This window comes from Peromyscus maniculatus, chromosome 3 (assembly GCF_049852395.1).
Source record: "Peromyscus maniculatus bairdii isolate BWxNUB_F1_BW_parent chromosome 3, HU_Pman_BW_mat_3.1, whole genome shotgun sequence".
In the NCBI taxonomy this organism is placed as follows: domain Eukaryota; kingdom Metazoa; phylum Chordata; class Mammalia; order Rodentia; family Cricetidae; genus Peromyscus; species Peromyscus maniculatus.
In genome coordinates, this window is record NC_134854.1 from 92,817,845 (window position 1) to 92,834,158 (window position 16,314).

Sequence of the window (16,314 nt, forward strand, 5' to 3'; positions counted from 1 at the left end):
TATCAATCAATCATAGCAACATATATTCACAGCATGCAGGACATCCCACAGCACAGGATCAGCTTTTTGGAGAAGGCAAATACTCTTAATATACAAAGACAATGTTTATATGATTACCAAACCTTAATTCTATGCTGCATGGAAGGCATGAATGCATGGGACAGAATTGAGAAGCAGGGAAAAAAAAAATCAAATCATTCACAAAAGTTATATAGGGTCCCAGAGAATCCTTCACAGATTTCTTACAAAGGCTGTCTTCAGCAGTAAATAGAATGATACCAAATTCAGAAGCTAGACAGATAATAATTGAATCTTTGAATTTTGAGAATGTGAATGGAGCATGCAAAAGAATAATCAGGCCATTAAAGGCAAAATCAGCACCCTTGAAAGATTGGATCAGAGACACAATTAATATTGAGTCTCGTGACCATGATGATATGTGGATAGGAGAGCTTTGAAGAAAAATGTCAGATGTTTTGGTTGTAGTAAGCAAGGTCATTTGAAAAGGGAGTATAAATAGAGCATTCCTAGAAAGAATGTTTATTCAAGGAACAATGGCAACAGAATGCCCCTCCCTTCTGGATTATGCAAGAGGTGTGGTAAGGGTAAACTTTGGACCAACGAATATAGGTCAACAAGGGACAGACAAGGTAATCCTTTGCCTCTGCCCCCAGGAAACTCCCAGAGGGGCCTCATGCAGGCCCCCACAGCAAACTCAGATCAGACGTTTCCTGACATCATAGAAGAAACCCCTTCTTAGAGCAATTAAATAACCAAATGCCTATTAGAATAAACCATGCTGCTTGGACTGATAGAACAGCTGTAGCAGAGAGAATAGGAAATTCAGGAGAAAGCATAAAGTGAATTTTTTGCAAACTTCTATAAATGAACAAAGACCAAAATTAAAAATATGAATAAATGATGTTTTCTTGGAAGGTTTAGTAGACATAGGTGCAGATGTGACAATAATTGCACCAGAATTTTGGCATCCAAAATGGCCTCTTCAGGAGGTAAACATTCAACTGTTAGGAACTGGAACATTATCTCAAGTGAAACAGAGTGCAAGATGGCTTGAATGTATAGGTCCAGAAGGACAGAGAGGAAAATTAAAGCCATATGTGGCTAATATAGCTATGAACTTATGGGGCCGTGATCTATTACAAAAAATGGAATACTCAGATGAGCATTCTTCCAACCTCAGAAACAAATCATAAACTAGCACATGTTTCTGAGAGAAATATTAGAAGGTACTATTCTAATGAGTAGTCAACAGCCATCCAGATTGTACAAGAACAGGACACAACAACTGATAATCTTCCAAAGACACTAACAGTTCTTCCTTTAAAATAGTTAACAGACAAGTCTGTATGAGTTCAGCAATGGCTTTTAACAACAGAGAAACTGCAGGTTTAGAAGAGCTGATAGAAGAGCAGTTAAATGCTCAGCATATTGAAGAATCAACCAGCCCTTGGAATTTTCCTGTATTTGTTATTAAGCAATTAACAAAGTAATTCAGCCAATGGGCTCTCTAAAATCTGGAATTCCTTTTCTTACTCTGTTACCTAAAGGATGGCCTCCAATAGTTATTGATTTAAAAGACTGTTTCTTTTCAATACCCTTGCAATAAAATGATAGAGAAAGATTTGCCTTTATGGTGCCTACTTATAATAATTCTCAACCGGTTAAGAGATATCAATGGAGGGTTCTCCCACAGGCAATATTGAATAGCCCAACCTTGTGCCAATATTTTGTACAACAGCCATTGGAAGTGATATATAAACAATTTTCCAAATCTATAATTTATCATTACATAGACGATATCTTACTAGCTGACTCAAATACAAATACATTAGAAAGAATGTTTGAAGAAGTAAAGAAAATTTTGCCTTGTTGGAGATTACAAATTGCTCTTGAAAAGATAAAAGAGGAGATTCTACTAATTATTTAGGATATAAAATAGGTCTACAAAAAAAATTAGACCACAAAAGGTGAAATTAGGAGAGATCAATTATGGACTCTTAATTACTTTCAAAGATTATTCAGAGATATTTCCCATCTACAAACTGTTGTTGGGGTGAAAAATGATGAACTGAGTAATTTGTTCAAGACCTTAGAAGGTGACAAGGACTTAAATAGTCCAAGAGAATTATCACCTGAAGCTGAGAAAGAATTGGCCTTGGTGGAAAAGAAAGTACAAGATGGACATGTGGATCATGTGGATCCAAAGCTGGATTGCATTTTGGTCATTTTACTATCTAAGCATTCTCCTACAGGAATTTTAATGCAAAGGGAAGATATTATATTAGAATGGAACAGAGTAAAAAATTAAAAACTTATGTGGAAAAGATCTCTGACTTGATTTTAAAAGGAAAATTCAGACTTTGTCAATTAGAAGGAATAGACCCAACAGAAATTGTCATACCTTTAACTAAGGAGGACATTGACAAATTATGGGCAGAAAGTGAACCTTGGCAAAGAGCTTTCAGTAATTTTTTGGGAGAGATTAACAGCAAATATCCCAAAAGTAATAGAATCGAACTTATAAAGAGAGCTGATTGGATTTTGCTTCACATTATGGGAAACACCCATATCTGGAACTTGTACATTTTATAGAGATGCAAACAAACAAGGAAAGGCAGGTTGCAAATAAGAAAATTTAGGTAAAGTGGTTCAAAGTCCTCATAATTTGGTTCAAAAAAATCAGAATTATATGCTATTCTGTTGGTATTAATGGATTTTTCAGAACCTCTCAACATAGTTACTCTCAGTATGCTGAAAGATTGGTATTACATATTGAGAATGCAGAATTTATCCCTAATGAGTCAGAATTAACTTCACTATTTATTCAGTTACAAGATATAATCAGGAATAGGAAGCATCCTGTATATATAACTCACATCCAATCCCATACGGGTCAGCCAGGCCCTCTAGCACAAGGTAATGACAAGATGGATAAATTACTGAAAAGAAATGGCTTGAGGCTTCAGAATTTCATTTAAAAAAAATTGCAGGGCAGTGGTGGCACATGCCTTTAATCCCAGCACTCGGGAGGCAGAGGCAGGTAGATCTCTATTAGTTTGATTTTGATGCCAGCCTGATCTACAAAGTGAGTTCCAGGAAAAGCGCAAAGCTACACAGAAACCCGTCTCAAAAAACCAAAAAAAAAAAAAAAAAAAAAAAAAAAAAAAAAAAAAAAAAAAGTCAATAGTAAAGGTTTAAAAAAGATCAATTTTGAGATGACTAGCTGAGATGATCCAGCTTCACAGACTACTCAAACAAAGACTTGAGATAAGCCCTGCACTTTGGCATTAAGCAGAGACTGGACAACAAATGATATAGCTTCCTCTCCCAGAACTTGAAAATTAACCTAAAAATTTTCTTTTCAGGATTGCCCTGGGGCTGGAGAGATGGCTCAGAGGTTAAGAGCACTGACTGCTTTTCCAGAGGTCCTGAGTTCATTTCCCAGCAACCACATGGTGACTAATAACCACCTGTAATGAGATCTGGTGCCTTATTCTGGCCCACAGGCATATATGCAGGCAGAATACTGCATACATAATAAAATTAATCTTTAAAAATAAAAAAAAGATGCCTTGGCCCACAAACAGCAGGAAGCAGTTTTAAGAACACAACATCCACATTCCCAAGAGGTGGGGTGGGGCAGGTGGTTATTGGTCTTTCAATGGGTTTCAGGTTTGGAATAGTTGTCATTGTTTAGGAGGGTTGGTTATAAGTTGTTGTTAATGGTCAGGAAAAGGTCTAAACAAAGGAGATTAGATTTAAGGTTCTTGTTTGAAAAAAAAAGAAAAGAAAAAAGGATATAGATAAGAGGTAGATTATTGAATCTACTCTGAAAAAAGAGATATAAAAATGATAGAATAAAGGGTAGATTATTGAATCTACTCTGAAAAGAGAGGATATAGATATGATATAGATAAAAAGGTAGTGTAGTGGATATTGCTCTGTATAAATAAAATGCTGACTGGCCAGTAGCCAGGCAGGAAGTATAGGTGGGACAAGCAGAGAAGAGAATTCTAGGAAGAGGAAGGCTGAGTCAGGAGACTCTGCCAGACGCTGCCATGAGTAACAACATGTAAGATACTGGTAAGCCATATGGCAAGATATAGATGAATAGAAATGGGTTAATTTAAGATAGAAGAACTAGATAACAAGAAGCCTGCCGTGGCCATACATTTTATAAGTAATATAAGTCTCTGTGTGCTTACTTAGTTGGGTCTGAGCAGCTGTGGGACTGGCGGGTGAGAGAGATTTGTCCTTACCGGGGGCCAGACAGGACCAGGAAAACTCTAGCTACAAGATAGATTATTGAATCTACTTTTAAGACAACTACTAGTTTTAAATACTTTACATTGGATTGGATTTTTATATATTGTATACCTAATATATATATAGATTGAGATTGATATTGTTAGAAAATGCTGTAAGTATATTTCTAATCTTGTTCAGGACATTGTACTTATCCTGTTCATTTAACAATGTCATGCAATTTGCTAATCCTTGAATGTTATTATTACCAACTATTAGGATATAAAGAAATGAAAGTTAGTAGTTAGACATTACAACGAACTTGTAGTCACATTTGGTGTTTTCAAGGTTAAGCAAAGATATATTTTAAATAGACAGGTCATCTTCAAACTCTCCAGAGATCTACAGAATATGGCATTTAAAATGTTTTAATAACTTGGAATTTTTTTTTAATGGCTATGAGACATGTCAGCTCCTGGCAGCACCAATCTACTTTAGAAAAGATATGGACATTGAAGAAACTACATACGGAGTTAACTTTCACTGTGGCAAAAGTTAGCCACTGGGCAACAAAGTGCCCTCACATCAACTGCTGACAGTATGCTATCCAAAATGGACAAACAGGACACAAAACAAAGGACTACTGATCCTTGCCAAGACAAGTGTGGTTACAGCTTTGCCAGCAGGTGTCCTCTGAGGCCAGGACAACATGGCACCATTGCCGAAGTGGTTTTGCAATCCAGAAAAGTATAGTGCCCATTTCTTCAAAGGCAGCTGAACAGGCAATGGATTGATGGCTTCTGATGTGCAGTGGAACAGTAGCTGAAACAGTTATTCTTGAAAGAGTAACAAGGCTGATGGAGTCTAACCTCTCAATGGTAGACTGGTATTTAGTAAATGAGATGAAGCCGCCCACAAGCCCAGAAGAATGGGATGTGGAGAAGAATGAAATGCTGAGATGAAGCCATCCACAAGCCAAGAAGAATAAGCAGCCGAATTCCAAAAACACCAGCAATTTCCAGAATTTAAAATCCTGAATCATGACAGGACACTGGTGGAATTCAGGTTTATCTGGTACATGGAATTCTCACACTGAATGTGAGGTTGAGCTGTAGACCTTGAGTACATCCTTTATCACAAAATGAGTCTGTCAGATCCGCTAAGCCTATAGGCCGAAGATGATGCCCCAACCTTGCAGAGAAACCTCAGGTGACTGTTCAGGCAGCTGGTTGTTTCTGTCAACTCACATTTTTTTGGAAGTCGCTTGTTTGCACTTCCTGTTTTACTAAGTAATATTATTTCCTTCTTGGGTCTCTGAGGGAGTTGAAGATTAGATAGTTGTAGTTACAGTTTTCCTTGTTAAGAAATTCAAAAAAAGAAACTCACTAAGGAGGTATAAAATGTAAAAAGTTTGAAAGACATCATAGGATAGCTTTCTGTTGATAATACCAGTTAGGATAGAAAGTGAATTAGGTACATTTTGGACTTACCAAAATAGAATAGATAATGGAATATTTTCTCTGAAATAGTCAAATGCAAATGGACTAGACATTGTTGTTGTATTTATTGCTTGTATATACTGTATATAGTTATTATACTTATTGTATATAGTTTTTCTTATATTAGTTATAACTTTATTTTTTTAATTTTTATTAGACAAAAAGGGGAAATGTGGTGATATTTTATTTGTGCTGAAATGAAATGTGGTGATATTTTATTTGTATGTTAATAAAGTTTGCCTGGAGATCAGAGGAAACAGCAAGCCGTTTTAAGTAAACACAAAAGTCAGGCAGTGGTAGCACTCACCCTTAATCTGATCATTTGGCAGGCAGGGTCTCTGTGTGTTCAAGGTCACACCAGGGAACAAAGCCAAGCTGGTGACACATGCCTTTAATCCCAGTACCAACCATAGAGACCTGGAGGTCTGTACAGACAGGCAGTAACAAAGAAGTAAGGTAGCTGGGCTAAGAGCCAATGAGAGGGCAGAACAGCAAGGCAATAAAAGCCTGGGTAGACAGGAAGTCGTGGCATTTTGGGAACTGCAGAACTGGTAAGGTAAGGTGGTTGGTGGCTCTCACTATTTCCCTGATCGCTAAGGCTTTCACCCCTATATTTGGCTCCATGTTCTTTATTTAATAAGACCACTTAGAAATTCGGCTATAGGTCCTCAAGTTGCAGGACAAGAGAGAAAAATAAAGCCACAAATGTCATCATGATCCCCCTCATCATTAACTCCAATTCTCATTATTTCCCAAATCTCAAGTCCAAATACCAATAACCTGTGAACTCAGGAGTTAATGTCCAACAACCAAGCTCTCTGGAAAGACATTAAAATCATATCTGTCAGAAAATGCCTGAAACAGTAAGACTCTGCAGGAGGTCTGCTGCTATGGATCTTTTCAGTTTATTGCCTGAGTTGGCTTCTGTAGTTAAAAGTGTGACCCCCACATGACTGCACTTACACAAACTTTGAGATTGTTAAACCCGTGACATAGGACAGGAGATGAGTTCTATTTATTATAAAGAAAGATTCTTAATTATAATAGAATATGATACAAACCCACACATAGTGCCTCCTGCCTATAATCCCAGAGTTTGGGAGGCTAAACTGGATCATCCCATAAGATTCAAGGTCAGCCTAAGTTATAAAGTAAGGTAAAAGTGGCAATTAATGAGGCAATTCCACGTAGTTAATCTGATAGTAGTCAAAAGATGTTTATTTTGGGGTGACTTACAACCAGCAAATGGATTAGTTACAGAATCCGGGAAAGGCAAGGTGCAGGCCAACATAGTTCTCTGGAGAACTCTGATTTGGTCTGCAATCCAGCATCCAGGATCATGAGGTAGCCAAGAGAGCCAGCACTATACATCTCAGGTCTTAAGGTGCAAGCAAGCCTTCCACCCCTGGGCTCCACCAAAATACATGGAAAAAAACATAAACAAAACAAAAACCACTCCCACCAAAACTAAATAAATAGGATGGTCTCGGGAAATGGCTCAAGGCATAAAGCTCTTGCTGTGTGTGTGTTAGGGTTTCTATTGCTGTGAAGAGACACCATGACCATGGCAACTCTTATGAAGAAAACACTTAATTGGGGTGACTCACAGTTTCAGAGGTTCGGCTCATTATCATCATGGTGGGACACGGCAGCCTCCAGGCAGATGTGGTGCTAGCATAGCTGAGAGTCCTTATTCTTGCAGGTAACAGGAAGTCAACTGACACACTGGACAGTATCCTGAGCATAGGAAACCTCAAAGCCTGCTCCTACAGTGACGTACTTCCTCCAGCAAGGCCACACCCACTCCAACAAAGCCACACCTCCTAATAGTGCCACTCCCTACGAGATTACATTCAAACTACCACAGTGTGTAGGCACAAGGACCTGAGATTGAATCCCCAGAACCCATGTAAAGCTGGGTACAAAATATTGTGCACCTTTAATCCCAGTGCTCTTACAGATAAATAGAAGCAGAGATGGGAGACACGCCCCCTCCCCAGAAGCTTATGACCAGCTAGCCTAGGGTAAGCAGCAGAAGGCCCTATCTTAAAGTATAAGGACAGCCACCTGAGATGGTCCTCCAACCTCCACACATGTACCATGGCATGCAGGCGCCCCCATTCACACAGCTATGCATACATTCTATACTCACACTCCAAAACTCTAAAAAAAAAGAATGACACTAATTCCAGTTGTGTGCGCGCGCGCACACACACACACACACACACACACACACACACACACACACACAAATTCTCCCTCCTTCTCCCTTTCCCTCCCTCCTCCTGCGCTGAGATGGTGCCGATGGTTATGATGATACAATACCGCTTGCCATAAGGAACATCTTCCCAGGTTTATTTTTGGTGCCTTCTCTGTGAGCGTTGGTGTGGAACTTCGGTCATGCTTTGAAACAACAGGCATTCTCACACCTCTACTGGTAAAACGGCATCAAGGGGCCCCACCTGTTCAAGATGGGGACCTTGACTCTCTGATGAGAAGGGCAGGAACAGCCAGGGAGTAGAAGGTAGCCTTTGGCCACATCTGGAGCAGGCTGCAGCTCAGGCTCCATGAGGCATGGGAAGTCTGCTCTCTGGTGAAGCCGGTGGGGCTCAAACTGGGCCATGTACAGAGCCAGGGAAGCTGGGTACGCAGCATGGCAGGTGCTGGTGAACCTGCTCTCGTTCTTCACAGGGGCTACCGGAGCCTGGGGCGGGAAGAAGCCAGGGAGTCCCAAGTCTCTTGCAGTCATGTAAGGTCTTTTGAAGGCAGGGTACCCATCCTCCAACCTCGGGTTAGGGTTGGGCACTGGCCTGTAAAACTCTTTGTTTCGGAGCTGAGCGTCAAGTTTGGCCTGCTGTAGAAACAAAGGGAAGACTGAGAGAGGTCCCCGAGGCAGTGCCCCTCAAAGCACTCCAGAAAAGGCCATACTACTTTTGAAAAATGGGAAGTTCAGGGCTGGAGAGATGGCTTGAATATTGAGAACATTGGCTGCTCTTGCAAAGGACCAAGGTTCCGTCCCCAGCACCCATGTGGTGGCTCACAACCATCTATAACTCCAGTTCCAGAGGACTGGACACCCCTGTGGCCTCTGTGGGCACCAGGAATGCGTGTGGGACAGACATATATGTAGGCAAAAGACCCAGACACATTTGGTTTTTCAAGACAGGGTTTCTCTGTGTAGCCTTGGCTGGACTAGAACTAACTCTGTAGACCAGGCTGGCCTCAAACTCACAGAGACCTGCCTGCCTCTGCCTCCCGGGTGCTGGAATTAAAGGTGTCCTGCAGCCCAGCCCAGCCAGTTTGTTTGTTTGTTTGTTTGTTTGTTTGTTTGTTTGTTTGTTTTTCGAGACAGGGTTTCTCTGTGTAGCTTTGCGCCTTTCCTGGAACTCACTTTGTAAGACCAGGCTGGCCTCGAACTCACAGAGATCCGCTTGCCTTTGCCTCCCGAGTGCTGGGATTAAAGGCGCCCAGCTTGATTTCTTTTTATAGCACTTTTATTTACTGTGTGTGCTTGGTTGTTCAATTGTGTGTTGGGGGCATCCTGGCACAAATGTACCTTACACACATACGAACATAAATAATTTAAAAAAGAAAAAGTTGGACAGTGATGGCACACACCTCTAATCCCAGCCTTGGGAGGTAGAGGCAAGGCAGGTGGAGCTCTGAGTTCTAGACCAGTCATAGAGGAATTACCAGCATAGCCAGGGTTACATGGAGAGAAAAACCCTGTCTTGAAAAACAACACAAAAACTGAAATAGGAACATTATGACCATGGACCATATGATTCCACACTCACCGAATTTTCGAACCCTTTCAAGTTGCGCAAGACAGCAGTATCACCGTGGCCACCCAGTGCTAACAATGGTACGAACTAGAAGCTTTTAGGGGAAACCGTGTTGCTCACACACTTGAGAATTAACAACCCCACTCCTGGCATAAGAAACTCTTGCACATTAGGATGGGCTTCTTCTTCTTAGAAGCATCCAAGTGGGAAGAAAACAGCTCATGTCCACCAAGGGAAGGAGCACCCACACTGTGGAGGTTAGTAGAGTGTAATGGTCCAATACTACACAGAAAATGAGTGATACCCACAATGCTTAGCGAGAATGAGAGCTACGGAAGGATATGAATAATTCACTTTTCAAAAATTACATACTAATGGGGCTGGAGAGATGGCTCAGTGGTTATTAGCACTTGCTGCTCTTGCAGAGGACTGGAGTTTGGTTCCGAGCACCAACATGGCAGCTTAAAACCAACTAACTTCAGTACCAAAAGATCTGATGCCCTCCTCTGGCCTTCGTGGATACCAGGCATACACATGGTGCACATACGTGTATGCAGGCCCAAACACATACAAATTGTTCCTCATTACATAGTACATTTTATTTTTATTTAATCTGTGTGAGTGTGAGAATGTGTGTGTGTGTGTGTGTGCTCTCATGAAAGCGACACACAGGGAGAGGGGTGGGGTCATGTGCACATCTGTACAAGTACTTGTAGAGACCAGAGATCAATCTCATATGTTGTTTTCAGATTCCACCTTATCTTTTGAAACAGCATCTCTCACTGGTGCCCATCTGGCTAGACCGCATGGCCGATGAGCTCCAGGGATCTGCCCGTCTCTGCCTCCCTTGCCCTAGGATTATAAGCACATGCCGCTATGCCTGGCTTTTTACATGGGCTTTAGGGGTCAAACTCAGGTCCTCATGCTTGTACAGAAAGTAGTTTATCAAATGAGAAATCTCCCCAGCTAAAGTAATCCTCTCTTTCAAGTAAAAGAGGAGAGGAGGAACAGGGGAGAAGGAGAGGTCTGGGTCTGGGCAGATAGCTCACTGAGAGAGTGCTTGCTTGGTTCTGAGTTCAATCCCCAGCAACATTAAACCCGGCCTGGTGCACATGCCTATCTTCCCGGTACCCAAGAGGTGGAAGCAGGAAATTCAAGTTCAAGGGCATCCTTGGCTCTATAGCATGCTCAGTGCTAGACCATGTGAGACTTTATTTCAAAATAAAGAAAAATTAAAGGAATTCTATAAACACGTGGGATTAGGCTAACATTCAGAATATGCATGTAAGAGGAGGAATACATGCGCCATGCTTAAGCTGGTTACTAATGGGTACATTAGTGTTGGTTTTCTCAATGTTATTTCAATTTTTGTTACATTTATTTGTTGTGCATGCACGTGTACACACCATGGCGTATGTGGAGGTATACACACACACGCCATGGTACATGGTACATGTGGAAGTCAAAAAAACAACTATGAGAAGTCCCCAGTCACTGGCTAGTTTAATAGCCACAATGCCCACATTAAAGTAAAAGTCATGGGCCTGGAGAAATAGTTCAGTGATTAAGAACAGCCACTGCACTTGCCGAGGACCAGGGTGCGGTCACCAGCGCTGGCTTGATGGCTCACAACCATCTGTAATTCTGGTTCCAAAGGCTCCAACGCTTTTTTCTGACTTCTTCGGGCACTGTATGCACACACAGTTTTTATACTACACAAATAAATCAGGTGAAACACATATAAAGTAAAATAATAAATAAAGATCATTCCAGGGACTCATAGAATGGATAACAGTCCTGCAACTACCCCTACCTCTTGTGGCGTGACTCTGGAGTATTTGTGCTTCGTGAAGGGCTTATAGTCGACCATGTACGAGCTCTGGTATATGTCTAGGTCCACGTAGTTCTAGAGGACAAGTGAGAAAAGAAAACAAGAGCCTGGCCCTGTCATTCTTCAACTTAAGGCTCTTTCAAGACTTCTTGACTATAAAATCACAGGCAGCTTTGGGGCCTGGCATCAGGAGTTGTGTGGGATGTGGCTTCTGTCCCTCAGGGCCCTCTTCCCACCATCACAGGAGCCTGGCACATGCTCACTACCTGATGAAAACAAAAACTGTTCCCCTTGCCAACAAGCATCTTCTAAGACTCAGATCAAATGTCCCTTTCTCCAGTCAGTCTCTACCTCTTCATGCCCCAGCTTTCAAGAACAAAAACCTTCCTCCTTTCCCATCTGCTTCAGTAATACACTGTGCAAGTGTTCCTTCAGGAGACCACAGTTCGATTCCCAGGACTGACATGAGGCAGCCACAATTACCTGTAGTTCTAGGGAGATCTGATTGATGCCTGTGACCTCTGAGGGCATCTGTACTCACACACACACACACACACACACACACACACACACACACACACACACACACACGCACACACACACACACACACACACAAATAATAAATAATAAATCTTTTTTTTTTTTTTTTTTTTTTTTTTGGTTTTTGAGACAGGGTTTCTCTGTGTAGCTTTGCGCCTTTCCTGGAGCTCACTTGGTAGCCCAGGCTGGCCTCGAACTCACAGAGATCCGCCTGGCTCTGCCTCCCGAGTGCTGGGATTAAAGGCGTGCGCCACCAACGCCCGGCTATAAATAATAAATCTTAAGAGAATAATTTAATGAAGTAGCTGGGCATGGTGGTACACCTATAATACAGCATTTGAGAGGTAGAAGCAGGAAGTTCAGGAATACAAGACACATGGACCACAGAAGACACTGGCTGTTAGCCAGGCATGGTGGCACACACCTCTAATCCCAGCACTTGGGAGACAGAGGCAGGTATATTATCAGGGACAATGGGGGTCCAGCCCCTCGATAGTCCCCTCCCAGGGTCCGGGAAGAATCTACAACCAGCTGATAATTAATCTTTGATGAGAAGAAATGAATCTATGTACATGAAATGCCTTAGTCCATATACTTTATTATTCTGTGTCAGTTACAAGCTTATATTCTGCTCTCATATTTAGCTCATTTCTAGCCTGATTTCTCTCTACACTTGTCTGCAGCCCCCTCTAGGTTCTATCTTAATTCCTTCATCTAGTTATGCCCCTTCTAGGTTCTCATCTATCTTGTTCCTTCCCATATCATCTCCTCTCCCATCTCCTTCTCTCTCCTCATCTCATTCTTCCTCATCTTGTTCTTCCCCATCTGGCTCTTCCTCATCTTTTATCTCGTTCCTCTAGTACTCTCTTCTAGCCCTTCAATCTACTTCTTCCCCATCTCAGTTTGTTCCTCTCAAGTTCTTACCCATCTAGTTCTTCCATTCTCTTCTCTGTCCTCCACATGCCCTGGAAGTTCTGGTATATATACTTATAAGCAGCATTCCCTTAGCAGTGCAAAGCCAGGCTTCCAGGGTCAAACGGATGTGTGTGTGTGTGTGTGTGTGTGTGTGTGTGTGTGTGTGTGAGAGAGAGAGAGAGAGAGAGAGAGAGAGAGAGAGAAGAATCACATAGGGAGGCAATAACTGTTAATTATCATTTGCAATCCCAAAGGGAAGTAACCAATGGGGAAATGAATTAACTAAAGGCTAAATTTAGGTAATATTAAGAAGAGGACTCTTATGTGCTCAACTATAATCTTAAACGTGATTGGTAGAAAATGTTAAGAATCTATAAGTTGCTAGGTCAATGGGAGAAAATAAAACTGTCTTCTTTTTTCCTGTGACTCATATCTGTCCAAGCTATCTGCCATTTTTCTGCAGGGTAGGGGAAAGTGTGCTCGGTCGCTAGGCAACCTGCACAGCTAGATGCCTCTGGTGATAGTTAAAGGGAGATCTGGAACTAGAGGTAAGGTTTGGGAAAGGAGGAAGTAAAGCTTAATTGACACAGTAGATCTCTGTGAGTTTGAGGCCAGCCTAGTCTACACAGTGAGTTCCAGGACAGTCAAGACTATGGAGAGAGATCTTGTCTCAAAAACAAAAACAAACAGACAAAACCTAAAAACACTGGCTCCAAAGAACAAAAACCACCAAAGAACAAGCAAGCTGGGACAGAAAGACGGCTCTGCAGTTAAGAGCACTTGCTGATCTTGTGGAGGATCTGGGTTCAGTTCCCAGCACCCATATAGAGTCTCATAACCATCCCTAACTCCAGGTTCAGGGCATTCAATGCCTTCTTCTGGCTTCTGTGAGCACCAAGCACACACATACCATGCATACATGCAAAACACTCTGACACACACACACACAAAATAAAAATCAACAAATCTTTTGGGGAAAAAAAAAAAGCAAACAAAGAATTATTTAGCCAAGTGTGGTGGTTTAATTTCAGCATTGAGGAGGCAGAAACAGGCTGATTTCTGTGAATTTGAGACAGCCTGGTCTACACAGCAAGACATAACAAGTTCCAGGTCAGCCAGGGTTGCATAATGAAACTCAGTCTCAAAAACACAAAAAATAAACATACTCAAAAACAAAAGCAACCACCACAATAACAAACTTAACGAAGTGCTCTAGACTGAGACCTTGTTTTAGCTCCCTCAGTCTCTGAAGTTCAGCGCCAATGCCTGGTACATCATGCCATGAGTGCCCCGTAAATGCATGATGAACAAATAAACCTCCAGAATGGTTCAGACTTTCCCTTGTGTTGTGTAGCTCACTCTGAGACTGTTATAAAGGACAGAAACCTACATTACTCACCTTTTTTGGGTTCACCATACATGCCATGGCCAAGGACCTAGAAAGACATGTCGGTTAGCCCTGCTTTGTCTCAAGCAGAGGCAATATCCCACTATTTCCACAGCTATACCAGCAAGCAGGACTGCTCTGGTCCCCTTAGTTCATCCCCGCTCCACCTTCCCTAAGATTCTACCTTGCATTTTCCCTGGAGCCAGTGGAGGCACTAGGGATGGGTGTATGGGGCTGTGTGACAAGGAGACTATACACAGAATTCAGAGGAATTAGAATTCACTAATTTGATGATCCACCTCTCCAAAAGGTGCATCAAATAGCAAAGCAAGCTTAATAACCAAACTTGGAAGGAACAGAAGCCGTGACTTTACAGCATCTGCCAATCCCTAGGAAGTAAATCCCCCAGCATGGCCACTTTGAGCTTCTAACACATCGCTGACACCGAGTTGCAGAGGTGTGCACAATGTGGGATCTCCCCAGCCAGTGTAAACCAGGGCTCGCCCTGCCCGGAGGAGGCAAGGCCCAGGCCTGGGGCTCCAGCACTCCAGTCCAGAAGCAGGCTGTCCAAGGTAAAGAAAGTTGTGAGGCATTCCCAGATGAAGGACGAACACGAAGGTCCAATGTCCCCCATGCCCAGCCCTGAAATCTTGAGGGAAGCCATGTTGTAGGTCTGTCTGTCTCTGTTACTACTTGTGTCTCTGTGTCTCTGTGTCTCTGTCTGCGTCTCTCTCTCTTTCACCTTTCTGACAGGGTTTCAGGCAGCCCAGGCTGGCCTCAAACCTCTGTGCAGTTGAGAATCACCTCAAATTCTGATCGTCCTATGTCAGCCTTCTGAGTACCGAGTGTTACAAGTGTACACCACACAGGAGGCAGAGGCAGGTGGCTCTCTGGCATTCAAGGCTAGTCTGGTCTACATAGTGAGTTGTAGGCCAGCCAGGACTACATAGACAGACCTTATCTCAAAAACCAAAAACAAAACAAAAACCCAAAAAGCAAGTGTGCACCACCATGTCTGTGTTATGTGGTGCTAGGAATTGAACTCAGGGCCTTGTGTATACTAGGTAAGCACCCCACCAACCGAGCTACGTCCCCAGCAACCACTCCTTCATTTCACTACCAGGAACCTCTCTGCCCTGCGGTCCATGCTGATCAGCCAGCTGTGACCTGGCGAGGTACTGGCCAGACCTCAGCTGATAGTCCATGTCTCCTCCTTCCTGAACACAGACAGCCCAGGGCCCACTTTGGTTCAGAGCCTACCTCCTTTCCTTTTGACAAGACTGCCCTTCCAACCTCAGGAGGCCCTGCTCTGTGGAAAGTCCTGTTGGCACTGTCTCGCTGGCAAGCCTGCCCCTGAGATCAGCCCTGACCTACACAATTGAAACTGTTTGGGTCATTGGCCCTGGTCATTGTGATGTGGGTAGCTGGTTGTTCCGCTCCCTGAATGTCAGTTCCCCTGTCCCTGGCTTAGCCCTCCTGGAGTCTCAGTACATCTGGACCAACCGGGCCAGAACAAACCTGATGGGATGGTACTGGAGGGGAGATGCTTGTCACTACTCTGCGGGTCCGGCTATTGCCAGGAGAGATAGTTGCTTGATGACATCTATGGTGGTATTTTATTTGTACTGAAATGTGATTTTCGTTGTATGTTAATACATAAAGTTGCCTGGGGGTCAGAGCTATTACAGCCATAGCAAGAGTGTGGTGGTGGTGGTGGTGCACACCTTTAATCCCAGCACTTGGTGGAAGAGCTAGGTAGATCTCTGTGTGTTCAGGGATACAGCCAGCATTGGAGACATACGCCTTTAAGACCTGGAGGGCGGTACTTACAGGCAGTGACAAGGCAGTCATATGTTTGGGTTTACAACCAATGAGAAGGCAGAACAGAAAGACTATTTAAAGACAGACACACAGGAAGTAGCTCTCTTTTCAGGAAGCTAGGAGCACTGCAGGAGGTAAGATTTTAGCTCTGAGCTCTGACCTCTCGGCTTTCTCTTTTACATTGGTTCTGTGTTTCTTATTTTAATAAGACGGTTGGTTACATCTACAGACATCAGCCTGGGTTTAGCTAAACCCATGTCTCTGTGGGT

At 42.7% G+C, this 16,314-nt stretch overlaps 1 protein-coding gene across 3 annotated transcripts; it reads right to left on the reverse strand.

The window, feature by feature from the left end:
* Positions 1-8,099: 8,099 nt before the first annotated feature.
* Spmip9 (sperm microtubule inner protein 9) lies at positions 8,100-15,582 on the reverse strand. Of its 3 annotated transcripts, none has more exons than XM_076566901.1 (4): positions 15,485-15,582; positions 14,237-14,273; positions 11,364-11,456; positions 8,100-8,619 (listed from the first exon to the last, which is right to left on the reverse strand). In XM_076566901.1, the coding sequence occupies exons 2-4, from the start codon at positions 14,261-14,263 to the stop codon at positions 8,197-8,199; spliced, it is 543 nt and encodes a 180-aa protein (XP_076423016.1). In that variant the 5' UTR covers positions 14,264-14,273; positions 15,485-15,582; the 3' UTR covers positions 8,100-8,196. The 3 variants fall into 3 exon arrangements, with proteins under 3 accessions (XP_076423016.1, XP_076423014.1, XP_076423015.1); XM_076566899.1 differs by having other exon boundaries at positions 11,364-11,917; positions 13,768-14,273; positions 15,485-15,556; XM_076566900.1 differs by lacking the exon at positions 11,364-11,456 and having other exon boundaries at positions 15,485-15,566.
* Between the last annotated feature and the right edge of the window lie 732 nt (positions 15,583-16,314).